The 25,220-nt window shown below is 37.8% G+C and overlaps 1 protein-coding gene across 1 annotated transcript in view; it reads right to left on the reverse strand.

The window, feature by feature from the left end:
- The window catches only part of FOCAD (focadhesin), a 128,414-nt gene that overhangs the window by 55,125 nt on the left and 48,069 nt on the right, over positions 1-25,220 (reverse strand). Inside the window, exons 12-18 of the mRNA XM_050912921.1 lie at positions 19,998-20,102; positions 19,482-19,583; positions 18,824-18,954; positions 17,008-17,134; positions 2,572-2,706; positions 2,126-2,176; positions 1,373-1,456 (exon numbers count right to left, since the gene is read on the reverse strand). Of these exons, the coding sequence (XP_050768878.1) occupies positions 1,373-1,456; positions 2,126-2,176; positions 2,572-2,706; positions 17,008-17,134; positions 18,824-18,954; positions 19,482-19,583; positions 19,998-20,102 (735 nt within the window). The remainder of the gene's footprint in view (positions 1-1,372; positions 1,457-2,125; positions 2,177-2,571; positions 2,707-17,007; positions 17,135-18,823; positions 18,955-19,481; positions 19,584-19,997; positions 20,103-25,220) is intronic.

Below are 25,220 nucleotides of genomic sequence, written 5' to 3' on the forward strand. Positions count from 1 at the left end.
GAAAAGTTCCCCATTTCATTAATTTCACTCCATTTCAATACTTTGAAGCTGAAAGAATAAAAGCTTTTCTTCTACCTGAATGAAAGGCAAAACTAGTTGATAAAAATCACCTAAGTATGTAAATCCATATCTGTAATAGTAAAATTAATCTTGACACTTACAGACTGAACTAATATTACTAAAACTTCATTTTCACTCTGATTCCTCTTCCATTAGAGTAAAACAATGTTTTATATTGGCACTTCAATATACACAGAGCATTTCTGCTAGACTTTTTTCCATATTAGTTTTCAGAATTTGAAAAACTGCAACATATTTACAATGCTTTCAATGAAAACATACTTATTCATTTTCTAATGAGTGTAAAGTAGCAGCAGTGTTTAGAGATTTTCCTCATTCTATCTTGTGCTCTTCTATGCAAAACACATTTTCGATTTGTAAGGTTTATGCTGAACTCTTCTCATCAATTTATATAAAGCAAGTATGTTTTTTAATTTTAAATTTGCTTATTCCAACCTTTTCAATAATACCCAGTTACAATATGCAAATGGAGGCAATCTTGTAATAATGCAGTAAATAAAAACTTACAGAAGTATTTACTATACCATAAAGTACCAATGGACTACTGATTATTGCCTAGTTTCTCTTACAAGGTTATTGTAAAAAAAAAAAAAAAGTCACATAGATGACCTTATACATTCATCTCCTTGGGCTCTTTCATTTTGTAAGGTTATTGAGTCAACTGATCAGACTGAATTTTCAGAGTTTAACAGCCCTCTAACATAATTGGAAAGCTTTCCAATAAGTACCTCAATTCCTTTCTGGCTGTCTTTATCAGAAGATTTACTTTATCAAAAAAGCAAAATGTTATGCTGTAAAAGTTCAGAACAGAAACACAGCAAAAGTTTTCAGCTTAATTCCAAAAATAGCACCTACTTTTTAAACTGACTTGCCCATTTCAGGAACAAAAGCACTAAGCATGAGTGTGACTGCAATGGATGAAGCAGTAATCACAAGAGCTGTTTAGCGTCAAGACTCAACTGCAAGCATTAACAGAAGAGCATAAAATGAAATCAGGTGCCCCCAAAAAACCCTGCTGATTTAACTAATGAAAGAAGAAAAACTACCTTCTGACTGTTTAGACCCCACTCAGCCTCCATTTGTGCTTTTCCCCGCCTCTCATAAGTCTTAGTTATGCTAATCATACATAATATCATCCCATTTCATCAGCAGGAGCTCATATTCCTTCTATGAGGCTCTGATGGTTGTCTGTTAGAGATGGCACAAGGCCTTGTTTCCCTTCCAAGAGGATACAACCCATGTCAGATGGAAGTGTCAGATGTCCTTACTATTAAACATACAACACTGCTACCTGTTCAGGAAGATGAAGAATTGTATGTTCTTCTGAGCCAAACGATGAGAGTGATTTATAGGCCGAAATGGCTACAACAGCATCCTAGAAAATTAACAGGAAGAAAAAGAAAATCACAAGCACAGCATATGGTACTGCTACCTACTGGAAACTCCACATGCAAAGAGCCTATCCACTAACCACTGAATGCTGAAAAAGACTTTAAAATAACAATGTTTTCCTGAGGGGCACTCTCAATTGCTTACTTTATATATATAACGTAAACTAGCAAGACCAATTATCTAGGCTTGATAGCAAACATTCTAATTGCTACACTCCATTACTGCTGTGAGGGTAGTTTATGTAGAAAGATCTGAGCTATATTTAAACTAAAATACTTTGGTTCCACCAGCCCCATGGTGATGATATCCAACATTCCCACTGTGTTACAATACCACACCAAACAACTGAGTTAGTTGTCACAGCTGCAGCTTTGGCAAGAATGCTTCACCATGTCAAGGCTGAAGTCTACCACAGGAGTCAAACGAGTCTGTGTTACAATTCTCCTTGGGAGTGGCAGATGTTAGGACCATCAGTTACCACCTTTCATGTGCATTACATTGCTTCAAAAACAGTGTTAAATGGTCAATGACAAGAAAACCCTATTAGAAAATGACATTGCTGACACTGATAACCTTGTCTTGACAGAAAGGTATAAAACTTAATATCCAGTTGCTGACACAAGGAATTAACATTTTCAGTTGTATCATCTACCTTGTTTTGTGTGTTGTTCCAAAGGAAGCTGAGAACTTGAGCTTTGAATTTCTATAAAAGCAAACAAAACAGGCATTCAGATTTTCTTTAACCAAATAAGCAGTTGAAAGAGAGGCAGTTACCTGAAACAAACTGCTGCCTCATCAACATGCACTGAGCTAGGAAAGTGGAAGGGGCACAGGTTTGAACTACAGATGCATTCACTTGTCCTCACATTCTGGGAGAGGGAAACCTCTGATCAACCTTGTACTGGAATTTCTCACCTATCTCCCAGGATTCACTAATGCAAGCTAAAATTGTGAAACTGTATGGAAATGTGCATTATGATTAACCTCAATTAGGCAGTGGGTGCAATTTAGAGATATTAAAAACAAGCAGGCACATTTAAAACTCATATACAAAGATACACTAAAAGAAGAGACTCACCTTAGTTCATGAGTACATACCTCATACTCATTTGTATTCACTGTTAACGAGGGAACCAGGGCAAACAATTCATTCAGCGCTTTTAAAATGAGGGGTCTTGTATCACAACTCAGCTTTGGTGACAAAGCATTCCATGTAGAACAGATGCAAACAACCTGGAGGGAAGGTGGGAGGCACCATTACTAACAGCAATCCCAACTTGACTTAAACAACATTTCTTTCCAGCACGTGCCTTCTTTCTTCCTACTTGGTAACAGGAATTAATATAGGGTTCATAAAAAGAAAAAAAAAGTAAGCATGTTAAAAATTCACTTGTATTAACAGTCTCACAGTACATTAATTGACATCATGCAATAATACTCCACAACACTTCACGAGATAAAGCAGCTACCAGCAGGAATGAACAGGACACTGTTAGCAATACACATAAAGCTGTACATGTATCTTCATATAACACTACTGCTCTACTTCACTTGTTCAAATGAGCTTAAAAGCAAGCTGTCTCCGGGGGTTCAACAGGATGAAAGCAGAGGAAGCTGTTCCCTGGGAGCTCTCCAAAACAAAATGCCCTTAATCTTTAAACACAACCAAATCCAACCAAATTCACAGAACAAAAGAAGAATGTAAAATTGCAGGAATCCAGAAATCGTTGGGAAAACGTCAAACTAAAATAAACGCTAATATCACAGCTTCATTAGCCCTATACTAAGCAGGTCAGTTCTTACAATTTACAATGAGAGAAATCACTTCAACGAACCAAAAATACAAAAAAAAAAAATTCTATCTGGAAACCACAGATGATAGTAACATCATGCTTCCAATTGTTAACTTGCAAAAACTGTGAAACTGTTTTGAAAAACAGAGAATTTACTTTTATTCTGTTAATAATGAATTTGGAGTCTTGTCATTTGTTTTCCCAAGTCCTTAGAACATAGTAACTTCAGCCTTTTAAATCAACCTTTGCAGTTATACTAGAAACCAGAAAGTTACTGTGCATTAAATAGAAGCTGAAATCACTTTAGATACACTTCTGCAATCCCAGCTATTAGGTCCTCAAGGGTGGGGGGGTGGGGGGGGAAGCAACCACAACAAAATACTGGCAATGGCAGGTAAAAACAGGAGTATCTGCATGCTTCCATGCTACAAAGAATCCAGTATAAACTGGAAAACTCATGCTTTTTCTGTTTTTTTTCAACTCAGGAGGCCAATATTTGGTTATAGGACAAACATACCCTGAAAAGCAAAGTAACTTGTCATTACAGATCATAAAATTAAACACTCAGAGCACCTGGCAGGGTATGATTCTACGGTTGGTATTTTTTCACAGATTAGAAATCACTGGGGAAAAAAAAAAAACAACAAAAAATTGAAATCCTCCAACAAAAAGGTAATGCTCTGCATAGAAAGAAGTCTAACCTGCTCTTTAATACCACCTACAGAGGGTAGGGAAAGCTGAATAATTAAGTTTCAAAATTTAATAGTATTAGACACATGTACCCTGGTGGTTAGGTGGCAAAAAGACTATCAGAATTCTCATGCAGATCCAACATACACTGGGAAGCATTACAGCATGGTAAAAAGCATTAGTTAGCCAGCTCAACAGATCTGAATATTTTTGTTAATTATATACATCAATAGCCACAATCCATGAGATTTTTGTCAGCTGTAAAGAAAAAAAAAGGGGGAGGGGGAAGTTCTACAGCTTGTTTCTCACAATTGAATGGTTTCATTAGCACCAAACAACAAACCCTCTCCCCACTCACATTGAGTGTTTGATAAGCAACAGCAAATCTCTTGGCTTTTTTGCCCTAGCCAACTATGACTGCTGGGGCTCACAGACATTACACTGAATAAAAACAAGACCCAAGTGCATTATAAAACATATTCACAGCAACCTCTGTATTACAGTGTTGTTTCACAGAAAACATGAAAATATTGGCTCTATTTATCAAGTCAGTAGCCAGTTCACTCTCATGGCAAGCTGTCTGGAAGTATATTCTAGAGACATGCTTCACTTTTCAGACCTCAATTCAAAAACACACTCCACTTCTGGCCTAGCTTTAAATACATGAACAGTCCCACTGAATAAAAGATCACTTTTTGCGCTTAAGTTCATGATTATCCTTAAGCGCTTTACCAAACTATCCTTACCAAACTATCCTTAATTCAAAGTCATGAGTCTCTGAAATTGTTAAGCAACTTGTCATCAAGGCACTTGAGATACTGTGCCTGGAAACCCAGTGCCACACAAAACTAGTACAAAATTTTACAGTACAGAGAAAAAAGAGTAATCTTTTGGGTCATATGAAAGGACGAGAGAGCAGACACTGGAGCTTTATTTTGTTGAAGCTCTGGAAGAAAGTGAAGGCTTTGATTTCTCCTAGCTGAAAAAAGGAATACTCACAGGAGAGCTGTACAGATTGTTACAAAAGCATTCTGTTTTCTTCAGACAGAAGGCCCTCCTGAAGTAAAGGGATTACTGCTGTGCAGCGGTATCAGAGCTGAAGTGCGAGGTTTTATTTTTCTCTTTTCCTAGTGTTGCAAGTCAGCACAGCACAGCATGAATGTGGTAAGTACAGAGGGATTTTTTGAAAGCTGCAAGCAATAACATTCAAATGAAAAAAGTGGCACTGTTCCACTTGACCCAGAAGTTCCTGATGCTCAGCTTTATTTCCAAGAAAACATGATTCAGGCTTCAGATGACAACAAAACCTGCTTTATTCAGACCATTCACACAAAAAAAGTCACACTCAAATGTGAATACTTCCACTTACGGATGCTAAAAAAGTCCTTTCTGTCTACTGCTTATGTTCACCACAGTATTTTATGAAGAATAACAGCAGCATACAGGAAGATTTCAAGCTGAGCTGCGGCCTACGCTATAGGTTCTTAAGTCTGAAAGTGATTTGAATAATTTTATACACACTGGAAATTCTTCAGACTGTTCCTCACACCAATCCAGAAGCTTTTAGAAATCTGTGATGACTTACACAGTGAAAGCAAATGGCCTTTCTCACCTTCCAACCTGATGCAAAGTGTTCAAGAGGTAAGCATCACTCTGGTCCTTTTGGAAATGGAAGAGAATCCAATGAAACACTCGTCTTCAAATCCATTCACAGCTAATACCCCTATTCCCATTATCCTCACCTCATTTCTCCTTCAGTAGGAAGGGAACAATTTACACTGCAAAATCAGCTCAAGCGACCAGTTTAACTCATCTACCTGTCTGACAGTCAAATAAGCACCTTCACATTCCTCCATGTACTCTTAGATGAGAGTTTTGTCTTAAAAATTGACAGTTATTTCACTATTCGCTTACTGATTCCTCCTTGCCATAAGACCTAAACTAATGGTAACTACTAGATTGATGATGCACAAGATCTGTTCATCATGCAAGTCATCTTTTTTATGCTCATGTGTTGTATTCAGCTTCTAGAGCTCAGATTGAACCCTAAGATCTCCGGTGAAAAGATCAGCTTTTGTTCTGCAGGTAGGGCACAGTGATTTCAAAAGCCAATTTCACCAGTTGCTGCAGTGCTTCTTGGCTGAGCAAAATAGGGATACTGCATGTGCCTGCTCCATATCCACTCCTTCTGGTGTAAGGCTTATTAATCTTTTTTTTTTTTTTTTAAAAAAAACATTCATCTATGCTCTTTATTAGGTATATCAAAGTAATGTCAACATTTACCTCTAGGACTAATGCACATTTGAGATGAAAAAGGAGCCGTCTGTCTATATATCAATGAGCCTGTGTTTCAGACCGTCCACATGCTCAGGAAGACATTGCTGTATCAGGTCACATTCTGAACATTTGGGGTTAGGTATTTAGAATGTTTCTAAGGGTTAGAAACTATGCTGCTGCCATCAGTGACGTCTTCTGTATTCATCCCACCTTCTATAGAGCTGAAAGACTACTAGGCCATAACTGCTATCTAGCTATTCACCACAGCTTAATCAACTTTGTATAGTGAAGAAAATAATGACTATACATTTACACTATTACTCTAACTACAGCACAGCAATGAGACAATTGGTCCTACTTAGCCCTTCCTGCATAAAAATAAGCCTCACTTTGCTTATTTTCACCTTTGCAGATCTGTATGACAGCTCAATGAGCAGTCAGTACAACATTTTGTATTTCAAGGCACTGAAAAATGTTTGTAAGATGCTCAGCCAGTGGTACAGTTCTAGCTGAAGAATCATACAAAAGTCACAAAAAGAAGTAGCCAAGTTCCACAGGAAGCTTAACTAGACAGTGTTATTGGTACTAAAACTTTCTCATTTTTCCCTGTGAGGTTTTTCCAGTTGCCTGTGCTCTCTCTCTGTAAGGAACCATGTATTCTAGTGAAAACTTAAGTAATTTCCCTGCAGCATTTGGTCAAACCTCGCATTGTTCCCTGTGGAGAATTTCACTTTTCAAATTTTGCCACCATACCTAAAATAATTCTGTCTGGAATTTATCTGTTGCTACCATTTGTCTTTCAGATTTCAGGCTCCACTGCAACAAAAACAGTGCAAGAGAGGAAGAGCCACAAAGTAAAAAAACCCCAACCCAACAAACAACAATACCCCCCCCCGAACCACAACAACAAAACAACCAAAGAAAAATACCAAACCCATAACAACACAGGCTTAAAATCAAAGACTAGACAAAAAAGAAAAAATAGCTATGGCAGAGCAAGGTATAAGTATACTCAGCCTTCTAAAGGGGAAAACATACTAGATCTACAAATCAAAACTCTTCTTTGAAAAATCTGAGCAAATGCCATGAAAATTTCTTCCAGGCTTATTAAATTAAAGCAAAGCAACAGAAGACTCAGTCAAAGAGAAATACAAATCCATCTACGTAATGAAATCTAATTAAGGGATGTTTATGAACATATGAACATATTCCACAAAGGCATTAAGAAAGATAGTTTTAGTGTTATTGTGCACTGAAAAAACTAGCATGCTTGGTATCACTGAATTCAGGTAATCGCAGTCACTTCAGTGAGTGCAAAACCCATTTTAGAGTGCAGTTTAATACAGTGAAGATGCCTTTTGAGTTGAATTCATTTCAGGAACAGCAAACCCCTGAGTATGTTTCTATGGTAATGGCCACTGATGGCTAGAAACACTTAATTGATAACATAGCAAGTGAAAATTATGCCTTTCTTTCCCATCTTTCAAAACACACTGTTTGCAAGAATAAGAAAATATCTCTTCCAGTATTCAGAAAGACAGACATATCTATTAGCACTGTAAGTTCTTACTAAACTAAACTGTCTAGAAATTTCAACTTTGTAATGAGCTCGCTGTCTGGAAACAGAAAATACACCTTGTATCACTATGCAGAGAAACAAATAAAGTTGTGTATTCATGGGTTCTCATTTGATATTGTCATTTAGGAAGACCACAAAATGATTAGCTAGCCAAGAACGTTTCACTTCATTCTTTCCTATAGTATCACACACATTCTCCAATTTCAGCTAACAGGTGAAAAAAAGGCCATAAATAGAGGCAGCGATCTAATAGAAGTTTCAGATTTAGCAGATACCCATACCATGCCTAAACAATGGCAAATTGCACTCTGTGATAATTGTTCGGAACAACTAGACGTATTCGCATTTTCAGTGTTAAACCCCATGGCAGATGGAGCTAAGTGAAATCTGCAGGAACAACATATATCAAATGTCTTTTATCAGCTACATTGAAACAACATACTGGTTTTGGACTACCTATATTTGGTATGCCAAAAACACTGGCCCTCCATTAAGTCACACATAAACAACAATAGTATTACAACAATTACATGGTATCTTACACAGTATTCCACTGAGGACTGTTTTCCACACATATTCATGTACACGTAAGCATCATACGCACTACATGCAGTATTACTGCCATACAGGATCTAGTACTTAGCAGACTGTAGTGAATAAATAGTATTTCAGTAGTTTTGTCAACACCAAAATACTTTCACTATAAAATCAATTTTAATGATTTTTTTCCTTTCACAAACAGAAAGGATTTATTTTCTTTACTGTATATATAAAACGTCCATACTAATGGCAGAGATTATATTAACATACTACTCATCTGAAATCTATTGATGTATGTCTATCTTGAGAAGTGGAAGTCCAGGAGAAATTCAATTTTTCTACAGGTTAAAAGAAACAGCCTGTGTTTCCAAATGAGTTTCCAAATACTAAACATTTTATTGAAGAGTACAGGCATCATTTACTTGCAGAAAGGTGCATTCTTCAGTACAGCAATATACATATGCCAGCACATGCAACTTTTGACCGTTTTGTTTTTGTAATCAATGACTTGCCGGTCTCTACTATGCTCAACATGCGCTGCAATGTCTTACTAGACTGTAACTGCCAATATGATGTCTCAGTCAGGATCACAGCATACCAAACATAGCACACAGTCCCCAAATACATTAAGCGTAACAAGTTGTATTACTTGACTCCTTAGGGAAAAAAAGCTGGATCATACTAAACAAAAAATGTTAAGATTACATTCACACTTTTTTGTGGGTCTTTTCAGCCTTTCACAATCAAATGTTTCCATTTCCTCACTCACCACTGCTCTTGTATTGTTCTGGAGGGCAAAAGGTAAAGAACATAATTTTATTCGCTTTCCTGGTATTTGTATTTAGGGAGTTTGTTTTTAAATAAAAGGAGATTCAAACAAAAGAAAGTGCTTTAGCGATCAAAAAATTTTTCCAGCAAAGTTTCAGACTTGACCCTTCATCATAACACAGCCACTATCCAAAGCCCTAAAGTGTGGACAAAAAAAAATAAAAGAATCTTCAATTTGCATGAGGTCCTGAGGTACTGGCCAGGCACTGAGACAAAATCCAAGATGCATGGTATCAGTTAGCTGTCCAAAGTCCAAAGGTGTGGAACTCCAGTCTTACATAGATTATAAAATCGAAGAACTGAAGGCTCAAGTCCTGCAGAACACTGAGATGCTGTCAGGACTGAGCAGTATGAAGGGTCTTAACTGCAAGACAGAACAAGAATGCTCTTGTCTAAGGCATTCTCCTGTCTTCTCAGCTAAACAACACAGTTAAGAATCAGTGGAATTCTCCAAAGCCAGTGTTTTGTCAGATTAGAAAGGCATGTATTATTCTGTATTGAGGAACTGCTTGCATTTCTAGGATCCATGACCACATTAGGAACACAGTGTTGTGAATTCAAATCCCACTTCACACTCAATTCAACACAGTGACAAAAATAAGCATCAGCCTCTATCAAACTCTTTATTCAATGAAACCACAAAACTGCAAAGACATTATCGTGGTTTGAGTAATAATATTTTCAGTTCAGTGGTGTTCAATTAGATAATCACAATTTAGAGCCACTGAGCTAGGTTCCTTTGGCATTTCTGAAAAACTAAAACTCTCCTACTGCATGATGGTTCCCATCTTTTAACAGCACCTTTAATTTGATGGAAATCCAGAAACTTACCAACAGCACCCAGAATGTTTCTGCTTTTGCAAAGAACATTTGCAACAGAGTTCCCAGTCTTAAGCAGATGTTCCTAATAAGATGCCACTCTAATAGCTGCCAGCTGAAACATCAAAACTTATTGCAATAATCCAACATCCAAGTGTCAGACCTAAAAAAGTCCCAACCAAATTCTAGTTCTTTGCAGTTAGGTGGGAATGTTTGAAAAATTGCATTGCTGCATCTAGAAATCATAAAATACTAGCATTTTGGAAACTGTAGCTCTTTAAGAATGCAAAAGGGAAAGTTTTCTAAATATAAAAAAATAACTTCAAAATAGTGCAGGTGTATGTTTGTGTGTTTCATTTCTCATTGGATGCCTCTAAAACAAACACAGAAATGATTTGCATTCTCTTCTGCCACAATATAAGGCATGTATACTTCACATGCTTCCCAACCAAAAATAACACATTGCCTTTGCATACTCAGTTAATAGCACAGGAGCTTGCAGGAAGTCACTTTTTTCTCATTGTAAACACTGCTGGTATTAGAAGAGGAAGAAAATTTTGTTTTGTTACAAAAGGACAACAGAACCAATATGAGTTTGTTCAGGTTGTTAAACTCTACTTCGATTTTAGATTAGGACAGAAAGAAATTCATTAAAAGCAGTCAAGGACAGGTTTGGAAGGAGAGATTTGTTAAGAACGGCATGTGTGTGTGGTTTTGGTCTTAGCTAAAGAAGCAGTGCAGCTTGGAATACACCACAACTTAAAAACTTTTGCTGCATTCTGCGAAAAAGGAAAATTTACAGTATGTCTCACCCATCCAAACACTGCTGACAACTAAATACTTTTTTTTGAAGTGGATCTCATATGACTTCAGGCTGTGTAATAACCCAAATAAACTTGATGAATTGATCTGAAGAAGGAACATGATTTAACCTGGCTAAACATCATCTGGTACACACTAAGTACAGAAGCTAGAGAATATTAAAACCATCACTGAGCATAGCTGTGCATTCTGGCCTGTCTTTAACAGACTTCATCCTCAGTTGCTATAACACTAAATTTCCTTAAAAAAATATTTTTTAACTCTAACAAGGTTAACACTGTAGAATTCTTTTGGCTCCTTTCAGAAGGAATTCTCTACACTCATAACATAACTGTAGTCCTACAGAAAACCTCCTGCCAAATGAAATACTGTGAACCAATGCAGCACGGGGATGGGAACAGTGGGGAAGACAGGAGAGTGGTACCTTACACACAAATTTTTTAAAAGTAAATAAACAAAGAGGTTATAAAAGCAGTAATGACCTTGACACGATGTCTTTCTGGAGGAATAGGTGACTGTGATAAACATCTTGTGATGAACTTTCTCTGCTAGTCATGAATCCCCAAGGAAAAGCCCTGTCATTCCAGAGTCACTGCTCAGCTGGACAAAGCTGTCCTCTGAACACGCAATACACTCTAGGAAACTAGCAAGATAAGAGAACTTTACTTTATGACACTGATATGCCAATTACTATCTGCAGAAAAAGAATCAGTGCTAATCAGAAAATCTATGTTCACAGATCTAGACACACTAGTGTCATACTTTGGTAAAAGTTCTTTTTAAGTCTGTTTTCATCTTCATGATCTTTGGGTTTTTTTTCATTCTGGGTTTGTTCAAATTGATGTATCATCTTGAGACATTAACAACCATATAACTTAGAAGCTCTCAGTGCTTCTGGTACAGCACATTTTGTTTTACATTTGTGTTTTCTTGTTATTTTTAAAATTTATTTTAAAATAGCAAGCTTACTGCTGGACAAAGCACTGACTCGAAACATATTTACTAGAAGTTAAAAACTAAAAGCTAAGTTTGACTGATGTCAAGGAGAGAAAAAGCACTCTTGCTTCAGGTGACCTACTGCCCTAAGAGGGTGGGATATCATGGGACAAAACAGGCAACAACAACATTTAAATCAAATTTCACTTCTGGTCTCGGAGGGAATGAATACGTGGCTCAGCCCAACACAAGAGTATAAAAACTAGACAGCCAACAAAAGAATTTCGAAGACAGCAACGGGCTTGAGCTGGCTTCAACCCACATATTCCTTCCTGGCAACTGAGGACACTCAGCATTGCGACGGTGAGCATATTATAGAGACTGGTAATGGGAATCACATTGGTATTGTGATTGAACTGTATATTTCAATTGCTATATTTTGCTAAGTGTAACTTACATTTGTATTGTGATTTCGGTATATTTTGTATGACTCTGCTGAATCAGAAATCCTGTGTAACAACTATCTTCAAATAAGTAAATCTGATATTATGCATTACATCCTCCTTGCACGGAATATCTAAAATAACCTGGTCAGAGAGTACTGGATTCTGACACACATTGTGATAATGAAAAATGACCCTGGCTGCCCTGTGACATTTGTGAACAAATACGATCTAAGAATAAATTAGAGTAAATAAAAGCATCGTCTTTGCAAAACACATTTTGCCCAGTACTCCAAAACCAGCTGACTTGACAATATGATGGTGCCACGGAGGCAGAAGCACTACTATTAATCCTGATGATTAACAGCCAAATCACTCCTCAATGCCATTTCCACAGTAAAAAGTTTGGCCATGATCATTCTGTCTACAGAGTATGCCCACGTTCAAATGCAAAATGCTTACATTGAAATTTCAGCTACAAAAGGGGAATTCTTTTTGTGGACTACACAAGTAGTTTTCCAGTTTCTGCTGACAGATTATAAGTGCTCGGAGCACAGTTTCCTTAATTTATTTTGTGTCTGCAATAAATCCAACACGAAGTTGAAGACCAAATGGGAGAAGTAACATGCAAGTTAAAAGCCACTGTTAGTTTTAAATTACAAAGTTTAAGACAACATTTATAAAAATTGTAAGCCATATTTTGTGCTCTGAAGAAAATAAACTTTTCCTAAGCTTAGAAAAAGTAGTAACTTCTCCACCTAAAATATACTGATGAAACTAGTCTTCCTGAAGCTATTCAGTGTCCCTCAAGCTATTGCTATATACCATTTCTTACAAGAAGTGCAAGAGTACTAGCTGTCTTATTAGCAAAACCAGAAGAGGTTAGATTTCTGATCCATCCTTGAGAAAAAAAGCAGATGAAGTGTCAAAATACATAAAATGGCAAAGCTTGGGAAAGCAAAAATAGGGAGAGGAAGAGAAGAAAACAACATGGTAACACCAGCTAGACTACACTAGTACGCCACCCATCCTAACCAAGTGACAGAAAATGAAGTTACCACTGTAATGAATGTTTCCAAGACGAAAACAGGTTGGGTGCAGGGGCAGGTGCAGAAGGAGGAACTGTTTGTGACTAGATGACCTTTAAAGGTCCCTTCCAACCCAAACTACTCTATGATTCTATGATATAACATAATGCATTAATAAGAGGAAAAATGAAGTTTACATTGCCACATCATCTTTGACATTTCCAGCTTTCAGAAACCAGAAATCGCACCAGTGATGAAGATGCACTGAAATGGATTTTGGTAGCTGACTTGAAAGTAGAGCTGGTAACACAATTTTCATTCAGTGAGGCCATAAATCACACAGTTCAGATGGAAAAAAAAAAGAAGCAGCAGCACTTTTAGGATCAGTAGCAGGTAATCGCGAAATCAAGTAAAATGGCAAATATTCTGATGGTGGGTGTTCACCAGATCGGTCAGACTGAATGCAGGCCAATAAGGTTCCTAGTCAACTTATTTTACTCACTCATTCAGTATGTGGAAAAACCCTTACCTACAGAGAGTTCATCCTGGGAGCCTGGCAGCTCCCTTCAACAACAGATCTGCACAGGTAAGGAATTGCACCTACACTACTGGCTAAAGAGTTCAAATACAAATTATGATGTTAACTATGTACAAGGCCAAGGATATAAAGTAAGGCAAAAAAGAGAATGACGAGTAAATCAGACCTGAGAAAGTGAAACTGGCAGAAACTTGAGCCCAAGAAGAAGGTAATGATCCTCTGATAACATCTCAACACAAACCCACCATTTTAAGAGTACAGTTTTTAAGTGTACACTGTTTAAACAACATCCAGCTTTGTAATTCCTACTACATGTTAAATTCAGTCAACATAATTTGTTCGCAGACAACTTTTCAGTTCATTATATTACTCTGCTATGCTGGTTTCTTTCTGATCAATAAAACAAATAAATGTGGACTGAGGGAATAAACAGCAAGAAACCACTTTCCCAAAAAGCTTGGAAAGGGGTTTTAAACGCTGGCTTCTATTGAAATTACAGGAAAAAAACCCAAAAATACTTGCCCAGAAACAGGAAATGTGGCCTGGCAAGAACTGTGTGTATTTTACATTTTTGACGTGCAAGTCACTGTGCACTATTCATTAAAGGCATTTTGTTATACCTACCAAAAAAAAAAAGGGGGGGGGGTTAGCCCTTCTTGTAAGTCCCACAAAAGCTAAGCTAATACTCTTAATGCTATTCACGTAGTATGTACTTTGGGTAAAGCCATTACATTTACACAAAACAGTTACTGCAGTCAACAAAATGGAAAACCATTCTTCCAAAACATTCGACCAAAAAAATCAATGGTACAGCATGTTTTATTATAGCATTACTTTTACAAAGGAGCCTTTCTGAGACTCTAAGAACTCAGCTTTGACAAAGCCACATGGCGTATAGGGTTCCATCATCAACTATGGTCAACACCACACATATGAAAACATAATTTGTTATACTGGCGCAGAAGTTGACTGAAAATTAGGTGCTCACTAAAGTCCTGCACCTAAGCAGCTGCACACAGAAAAGCTCAAAAAGATTAAATCCCGTTCCCATGGTTATCTACTGACACAGTGGCAGAGAGAGCGAGCACCAAAACAAAACCCTCTGACCAACCTCTATGATTATGCCCTTTAAGGTTTCTGCACTGCAAACTGAAGTCTAAATACTACATAAGGGACAGACTGCATTACTTAGCTCAAATGGTTACCCGGCTCACCAAACCACAAGAGAATGCTCTATTAAGTTTTCAGTACACCTGGGTGGCAGATCTGGTCTCCCAGAACATTACACTGGCATGAAACTGGGGAAACAAAGCAAGCTGAGGAGGCCCTATAAGAATTCGGACAGGAAAAATTGGTACCCATCCACAAAGTGATTCTTTCCTTCCTTCCTTCCATCCTGAGTACCCGGAGTTGTCTCAGCCTTCCACTTCTCAACAGTGGTACAGTACGTGTGTTCTCAAATGGGGTTGTTATAGTAGGATGTCACATTTGTTACAGGCCTAGCTCCTGCTTCTTTGCAGGAAACAAAGTCTAAATATAATCCAGCCTGGGAAAACACTGCTTAAATACTGAGGCCAGCATTCAAAGAATCTGTGACCTTAAGAAGAGCTAAACTCCATACCAAAAGCAAACACAGTAATTACCCTGAATAAGTTGGTTCTTAGTACCCATTGTCTGAAGCTTTTTCACTATATTGAATACTAATGTGTATGGACTGCTAACCATTTACTATGTTGTTCTTGCTGATGTGATTTCAAACATATAATGTGGCAATGGCTGGATTTTGTTGGATTGGCCTCACTGCAGTAAACACTGCACTAAACACTGCACTAAAAGTGAAGAAGTGGATAAACTTAAAATTGCTGTTTGGCAGAGAATGGGTAATCAAATATTCCTGCAGGCTATCATTAGTTCACTAACTCAGATGGCCTGCATAGTCCACAGTTTGTCTATAGTGTGATTCATAGTATGTCTTTGCCTGCATCATCACGTCTGGGATGTCACTGTGGAAACAATGAGCCTTGGCTCCTAACTCAGTGCCCTGGTTTCGGCTGGGATAGTTAATTTTCTTCTTAGTAGCTGGTACAGTGCTGTGTTTTGGATTTAGTGTAAGAATAATGTTGATAACACACTGATGTTTTAGTTGTTGCCAAGTAGCACTTATCCTAAGTTAAGGATTTTCAGTCTCCCATGCTCTGCCAGAAAGCAGGTGTGCAAGAAGCTGGGAGGGAGCATAGCCAGGACAGCTGACCCGAACTAGCCAAAGGGATATTCCATACCATGGAATGTCATGCTCAGTATATAAACAGGGGGGAGTTGGCTGGGGGGCGGATTGCTGCTGGGGCATTGGTCAGCGGGTGGTGAGCAACTGCATTGTGCATCACTTGTCTTTTCTTGGGTCCAATTTCTCTCTTTTTGTTATATTCCTTTTCATTACCATTATTATTATTATATTTATTATTATTATATTTTATTTTAGTTATTAAATCATTGTTATCTTTTTCTGATTCTCCTCCCCATCCCACTGGGAGCGGGGAGGAGTGAGGGAGCGGCTGTGTGGTGCTTGGTTGCCGGCTGAGGTTAAACCATGACACTCAGGGATATCGGATCAGAGGACAATATGGGTTGGAAGGGACCTCAGGATACTTCTAGTCTAACCTCCTGCTCAAAGTAGGGTCACTGAGATCAGACCTAGTTGCTCAGGGTTGTATCCAAAAGGCACGTGAAAACCTCCAAGTATGGAGCACAACCTCTCTGGGCAGCATGTTCCAATGCTTACTTGTCCTCTTCATCAGTAAGAAATGAATTCATTAAACAGAAGCCTCTCCATTGCAAGTGATTTCACTACTTATCAGGTACACTATGTGAATGAGACCCATCAGGGCAGGCCAGTAAGAAGGTATCAAAAATGAGATTATTTACATACTTTTCAGCCAATCAGAATTATGTGCCAAACATCTCAAGGAAAAATGCATGAAAGGATGTCTTTGAAACAAACTGCAAAGCTGACCTAAAATTCCAACCCATGCACTGAAGGGCTGACCTGCTGTAGTAAAGTTCACAGTAGAATTTCCCAGGAACAATTAATTGATATCGGAAGAGAGGAATTAAATTGGTCAGAAGAAAAAAAAAAATTCTGCAACAATCCAATGCACTCTTAAAAAAAAAAAGTCAAGTAGGAAAACAGTCCATAATCCACAAGCAAAACATGAAACACAGGGACAAGCCAATTTAATCTTACCTCAGCCTCACAAAGCGCCTGAAGACCCTGTAACGCTATGGCAGCGGGTGAAGCTTGATCAGGTTTTGTGCATTCGTTTAATACCTGCGAAATTGCAGCCAACATGTCTGCTCCGTGCTGGTAAGGCCTAAAGGAAAAAACATGAAGATACAAGGCCATATTCATGTATACAGACCAGTCCTATTCTATACACAAAAATTCATTAAGTATTGGTTTGGTTTTGTTTAAGTGACAACTAAAACAGACTAAAACTGGGAGGAAAAAAAAGATACAAGGGAGGATATGATAGGGAGCTCTAAAAGCTGAGTGACATGCAGAATTAAATCAGCAGGCATGAAGTTTCAAATAAAAGATCACCAAGTAGTTAAAGCTATGGAACTTCTTGTCCAAAGATGTTGTGTACGCTAAAAGATGACATCATTCAAGAAGTGACTGAGAAGGAAAATCCATGTACGCTATTAAAGACACTATTCTTTGCTTCTTTGGTGCAGTCTTCTGTAAGTACTCACTACTGTGTATTGGTGGAGATTCTGGCAGCAAAAGACTTTTGGCCCTCTTACATCAGATAGGAATATTTTTCCGAATTCTTTGCTGCTGCAATCTCATTTGTCTTTCCTTCAATGACTGCATGGGCTGCTTGTTTGCTTTCCAGTCTTTCAGTATCTATTCAGTTTTATTGGGCGGTGGTGGGGGAGGTGTCAACTGCTGATTGAGCAGTTCCTCATACTGTTTCTGTAAGAACTTGGGGTAAATAGCATCTGGCTAGGTGATTTATATGCATGGAACATTCAGGCTTTCTCTATTTGCTCTCATTTTCTTACAAATAATTTCTAAATGCACGAAGAACGTGCATACACCTGAACTCTAACTACACCACTTACCTGGCAAAAAGAATATTACAGCTGCATTGAGATTTATCTCTTGCTTTTCACTTTTTTTTCTTTTTTTTTAAATTTATTGAACAATACTGTTTGGCAAAATTAAAGAAGGTTGAAGAGGTAAAGGAAAGGGTATTTTCTTTAAGAATTTTTTTTTTTTAGTTGATGATTAAAAGATATGTTAATGTTCCCAGCTGTTAGTAGCTGACCTTTAAGAAGGGAAGTGAAAAGTGGAACCCAAAAGATAAGTGACAAACAGAAAAGATGGTATTGTGCACATAAACCAGGAAGTAACTGATAATGTATTTAACAATAATCTTTACAGGAACTGTAAATTATTATCAAGTACTGACATTCATGGATTGTTAGAGCTGGAAAGGATCAATATATCATCCAGTTAAACTTGTACAACTGTGTTCTGTGGTCAGTATTATATCTGAATAAAGACCAGTAATTTGCATGTGACAAAATATACTTTTCAGAAAAGTACCCAATCTTTCTTTGAATGGATCAAAAGATAGACAGATCATTAGTTGTTTCTTCTAATGTTTCATCACTCTCTTTTTATAATTTGGAAGCGGTATACTTTAAGTTGCTACTCTGGATCAGTATAGGATGCATATTTTGTTTCAGGGTGAAGACATTTTAATTTTAACATTATTTATATGTGCTTTCTATTAGTTATAACATAAAACCCAAAACTTACTAGCTGCTGAGATTAGCAATGCCTGAGTCAGTATCTCCTACAACTAGAAAAATATTACCCACAATTAATATAACAGAGTAGGTAAAAATAATTATGCAGCTTTTCGGGGGGGGGGGGGGGGGGGGGGGGGGGGGGGGGGGGGGGGGGGGGACGGGACGGGGACACGGACCAAACCAAAACAACAACTTGTCTTTCCTTACAAAGACATAAGATGGATAACACGTGCGCTTACCTCTGCTTACATATATCTCTTATACAAGCAGCTTCAGCAATCAGCTTTTCCCATTGAGCATCTTTGTCAACAGACAAAGAGGGCATATCAGACATTGCCAAGAACTTCTGCAATTCTGGGTAAATTCGATCCTAGAAAAGATTTAATTTAAAAATTATCATCACACCTTCAAAAGTTGGTGATGGGATTTTCAACTGCTAGCACTTTTACATGACTTCTAAATATCACTTTTACTGCATATCATACTTTGCTTTTCTTCATTACTGGAATCTAATGCTGCATTGAGATCTAACTGGCTTTTGCAGACCAGATCTCTATTGCTACTTTATAAACAGAGAAGCAAATTACTGCCACGTAACTAAGGTCTTGTTCTTACTGCACATTATGAAAAGCAGAAAGCTGTCCTTGAAACAATTTTATTTTCCTAATTCCAGTCTGAGACCTGATGAAATGAAAAGCAGGTTTCATGAAAGACATACTATTGAAATTTTTCACTAAAACAGAATCATTATAGGCACAACTTCCACCATTTACTTTATACTGCTGATAATGAGATACTAGTATAAGCAATGTTCCAAAATTTATTTCTTTCCTTGGTTAGAGGTAATGAAGTTTTTCAACTACACTTACGTTAGTGACACTATCACAATTTTCTAACCTGTCTTTCCCATAAGGATGTCATCAGCCGCAAAGTAATTGCTCTAAGCTTTGGCGTGCTCCCCAGCATGTGTATGGCACGTAGAATCTGAGCTACACAAACCTGAAAGAAATTTTTTTAATCAAATGTCACTTACTTTTTATGTCCAAGAACAAAGACTAATCTACAAATCATTATTTTGCAACCAAGTATAACAGGGAGATAACTGTAAAACTGCAATGTCATAAAGAAACTGGAAGACATTTTCTAAAAAACTTCAGTGCATAACGAGTCCAAGAGCATCTTCTTATGATATATACATAAAATGATGATACCGTGCAGACAATAAAGCATAATGTACATTTCACTCTTTAAAACAAATGTCATATCCCATCCAAAATATTAGGAAGTTATGCTGAAGCTTACAAATTAGTTATTTTAAGCAAGCTATGCATTGCTCAGTCTAAATAATTTTTTATAAATAAATGAACTCTTATTGATACAGTTTTTGTTTTACTAAAAATTTTTCATTCTGACCTTGTGCACACCCAGTGTAGGCAATGTATACAATATATCCCTGTAAAGTGCAGGCTCCAAAGGTCTTCCCAATTTAAATATCAGAACTGGGATCAGATTTGGGACCTAAAATAAAATGAAAGCAGGAAATAAACTTGGAATTAGGTTGCCAACATGATATCTTACAGAAGACAGTGAACTTGTCAAAACATATTAGAAACTCCTACCTTTTTGCATTATTTTTTCTGCTAATAGGAAAGAGAAAGGAAAAAAAAAAAAATCTTCTTAGCTAGCACCCTCCCTCCCCTTTCTTTCAGAGCTTTGGATTGAAGGTAAATTGGGCAGTTTTCCAGCTTTTGGGGTGTACTGGTTTTGGCTGGAATAAAGTTAAGTTTCTTCATAGTAGCTAGCATGAGGCTATGTCTTGGATTTGTGTGGAAAACAGTGTTGATAATACAGGGATGCTTTAGCTATTGCTGAGCAGCACTCACACAGTGTCAAGGCCTTCTCTGTTTCTCACACTGCCCTGCTAGGAAGTTGGCTGGGGGTGCACAAGAGGCTCGGAGGGGACACAGCCGGGCCAGCTGACCCCAACTGACCAGAGAGCCATCCCAGACCATATGATGTTGTGCTCAGCAATAAAGCTGGGGGAAGAAGGAAGAAGGGAGGATGTTCAGAGTGATGGCGTTTGTCTTCCCAAGTAACCATTAAAAATGATGAAACCCTGCTTTCCTGGAGATGGTTGAACACCTGCCTGCCAATGGGAAGTAGTGAATGAATTCCCTGTTTTGCTTTGCTTGTGCGTGGGGCTTTTGCTTTACCTATTAAACTGTCTTTATCTCAACCCACGAGTTTTCTCACTTTTACCCTTCTGATTCTCTCCCCATCCCACCACGGGGGAGTGAGCGAGTGGCTGCGTGGGGCTTAGCTGCCCACCAGGGTTAAACCACAACATGTACAAATTAATTTTTTTTAAGTTATCTTTTACATAAAAACTGAATGTCAGATGAGCAGAATAGAAATAAGGTATCAGAGATACAGATGAGGCAGGATCTGTCAAATTTGAAACACAAATATTTCAAAGAGAACATTGAATCCTCCAATTATACACACATAATGACTAGTTTTCTAAATAAAAGCTGTAAGAGCAAGGCTTCTTCCATTAGATGAATTAAAAATTTTTATACACAGAAAATGTAAATTGCAAATGGGTTAATTAAATAGCCTGCCTTACACATATCACAAAACTGTTAGATTTACGCAAACAGAAGACTGGAAATCTGTAAGATGCTTTTATAGCAATCTAGGCTGCAACTGCAGGTTTCAAAAGCCAATGTGTAATAAAATACATCAATCAATTTTCAGGATTTCAGAGATTATTAAGTGGAAGTTATTTGTTTATCTAACTGTGCATATCTTATAGCACAGATCTGCATACCATGTGGTGGTGAGAATAACCCATCTGAATATGCAAAGCTGTAAATGACAGATTTAGCTTTTCATCTCAAACACTCCTCTGGCTTTGTGTTTTTGCAGTGTTTTTTGGTTTTGCTTCTTCACTCCCAAAAACTGAATCTATAATAAACACTACTATTACCTTAAAGCTCAGGCTAAAACAGATGGACCACAAGAAAGAGTCACCCACGAAGATTTCGTTTTATATCATATTCTCCAGTGTCTTGCCCCAGCGTGAACATTCCCAACCTGCCTTCTTAACTAACACTCTCCCAGGCCAACATAACAACCTTGTCTCAGCAGACCAAAGGAGCCCAGACAGTTGTAGGCAGAGATAATTTTGACGTATTTCTAAATTACCATTAACTGTATAAAGTCACACCAACTTTGCAACAATTCAAGGCAGGTTATCAGATGGATACCACTCCTCCTTTTTAAGTGGCCATAAACCTGACTTTCACCAGAACAGTGGTGGTCCTTTGCAAGTTGCTCGGAAATTATCAATCTGTTTTTCTCTCATCAAAAATTTAACTCATCCAGAATAAACAGTCCCATAGAAGAAAGACTAAAATATAATGAGAAGAAAGATACTTCTGAGAGTAACATACTCCCCGAGAAGCAACGCACCTCATGGTTCTTAGATTCTCTCAGATTTTCTCTCGTATGACAACAAGTAAGAACCTTTTCAACCCTAAACTCCTTTCAGATCTATCACATGGGTCTACACCATGGAAGTCAAAGGAGTGAGTCCACATACAACCCACCTCACAGCATCACCCTGGAACAGGGCTTTAATGTAACCCTTTTCTTCTCTGTTCAAAATAAGTCTCCCCCCCTTCCTCCCCACCTGGCTTTATTCTCATCACAGCTCAACTGCTATTTCAGACACACGTAGCAATTGGGATCTTTCTCCCCCACCCCACTCTCTGGGGGCTTCCCTGAATTTATCCCATCATGTGCCTTAATCAGCACATTCCTCCTAGCTTAAATGTCTTTGAAATGCTTGGTCACACTTTCAAGACCATCACCACAATATTTTATGAATCCTGCCTCATAAGGAGTATTCCTTGTTATCACGATATTCTTTAAAGTACAAAAGCAGGTGGGTGAAGCAAGTCATTCCAAACTCACCAGCACACAGCAGAGTTTGACTAACATCAATTCTGGTCCCAGTCAAAATTCAGTAATAAGATGTCTGCATTAACATTGAAAAACAGAAAAATGAAACCTTCACTCAAAACATGGAGATTTAATTTGCTGCCCTACCTTTCCTTCCCATTCCCCAACTGTAATGATTTGTTTACACTAACTGATGCACAATTTGTATTCCCCACTTTACCCATGCCCAAGTGACAACAGCACTGCCTAAGAGAAAATTATGTTTATTAGTACTCAGGAAGAAAACTAAAATTAACTTCCTGATTAAATTAAATAGAACCCAAAAGAAGACTTGAGTACCAAAGGCTCAACATCCTCAAAGCAAGAACCTGTTTTGGTTAAATCAAGCCTTAGGGAAAGGGAAGCTTGCACAGAAACTAAGTAATACAGGAAGGAAAAAAAAAAAAATCCCCCTCAAGCTAGGAGACTTGATAGATGGCAGCAGTTTTATTTCTGGGCACCTGTTGTACCTTGAGCGTTAATAAAAAAATAAATCACCTGATTTACTGTTACCTAAATCTTTGAATGATACAAGGTAAATCGCAGGGCAATGAGCAAGCAATGGACATTTCACACCTCTAGGGAAGCAATCATTAACACAGCAACGTGCATCACCATTTTAAGTCTCAAAATTATCAGGGAGGTCATGCGTGCTCCTCCACCGAGATGCGTAAGTTTTCCATACAACTGTTAACACAATGTGTGAACAGGGAAGAAACATCTTCTAACAATATTATCCAGAAAGTTTTGTATGCAACAGCATGGTTGGAAGACTCTCAACTCTTGAGGATAAGAGCATTTTGTTAATTCTTGAAACCATACCCAACCCTGATAAATGCTGTCATTGGTTTACCCTGTGCTGGACAAAAAGGCTACATAAAACATCAGCAGAGATGTCAGATATGTCTTTACAACGATGAAACTCCTTACCTAAGTTCCTTCCTTCCATTCTCTCCCCATAGCACCTCTTCCTTTTGCCAGAGGCAGGGTCTTATGTGACTCCATTTGGTCTTAAGCTAGTTCTCTATTCAATAGGCTACTTCCTGCATTTTTCTCAGTTGTATCTACATTGGACTACACATATGGCAATCAGACTGAATGACATTCAAAATAAATTATATTCATAATCCACAGTTATAAAAGCATTCAAACCCTTTAAAGTCAGTCTGCTCAGGCCGAGCCTTTATCAGCTCATTCCAAGTCCTGTGTCCGCATTAATTTTCTAGTTACAAAGTTAATTCTACACTAAACAGGTATTAAATGAAAGTTCTACAATGACTTTTACACTAACATCTAGTAAAGAGATGCTAAGTTCGATTTACAAAACTCTCCGGAAAAGACGAAGCACGTGCTACTATAAGGCCAGTTACATATTCCCTTAAAGGTATTGTCCTTTAAAGTGTACTTGTTTTGAACTGTATATTCAAATTATAAGACTAGGAAAAAATCCAAGATGTTCTAGTACAGCAAAGCTGCTCCTCTCTCCATCTCCTTCATGTAATGGATAAACAATGCTAGGACTAATTTCAATATTAAATTTATGCTAAATCTTCATCAAGGGCTTAACAGCTCCAAAAAGGTGATACAACAATTCATTACCTCCCAGTAGGTAAGAAGCAGCTCTGGAGAGGGAGAGGCATGCTGCCTGGCAACACTGCCTTCTGCATCCCCCATGCTCCCAGAGGATGTGGTGGTTAGGTCAAGTCTGTCATTAGCAACCTGAAGAAGGGTTCCAAGACTATGTTTTTTGTTTTTAAAATTAATTTGCATCTCAAAAATGATGCCGAGGTATGTCAATAACTCTCCTTTTTAATGTAAGATTCAACATGCGAAACAAAATGCTTTTATTTAATAAATAGGTCTGAGAACTGCTCTTACTCTCTGCGATTTGGTGGTCTGATTTCTTTTTTCTAAGCTACAGGACAGTTATTCTTCTTCACAAGCTAAGGGAGGATAGCAGGGGAGAAAGATAATCCTCCTCTTCTGTTCCTTCACATTTCCTTACACTTTACTGAAGAGAAATTGTCCTCATGCAGCCCTTGGGTCAGAACAAAGAATAAAAGACAGCAAGAAAACAGTAAGCCAAGTAAAGTCATGTTCAAAAGGAAAAACCCTTTTCAAAAAAATATAATCCAAATACATATTAACATATGCTGTCCCTGTTTTAAATTCTACATGTAGGATATCACTTTGCATTATTCCCACCACACTTTCTTTGCTTCCATGCCTATCCTGGACGGTTCTTTTGGGTCAATTTTAACACTAAGTGACCATTCCAGGCCCCTCACAAAAAGCCAACCAAAAGGCAGGAAATAAATGTCACTGCAAAGTTCCAGGTTTTATTTCTGGAAAATGTCAGGCTGAATTTTGGAAGAGAGGTAGCATCAATCTAGTTCTCCAGTAGGCAAGGCAGTGAAATGAGCAGGTTTTCAAAAGCATTCAGTACTCTGGCATTTCTTGCTCCAGTAAGCAAGACAGAAGTACTGAACAATTCACAGAAATGAAGGAAACAGTTTTTCAGATAAGTGCACAAATAAAGATAAGTTTCTGTTTACAGAAGCTATAAAATAAAAAAAGTGCTCTCAAAAATCAGAAACACTTTTTAGAGAATGTAAGCTAGGTTTTCAAAAG

This window comes from Gymnogyps californianus, chromosome Z, assembly GCF_018139145.2.
Source record: "Gymnogyps californianus isolate 813 chromosome Z, ASM1813914v2, whole genome shotgun sequence".
In the NCBI taxonomy this organism is placed as follows: domain Eukaryota; kingdom Metazoa; phylum Chordata; class Aves; order Accipitriformes; family Cathartidae; genus Gymnogyps; species Gymnogyps californianus.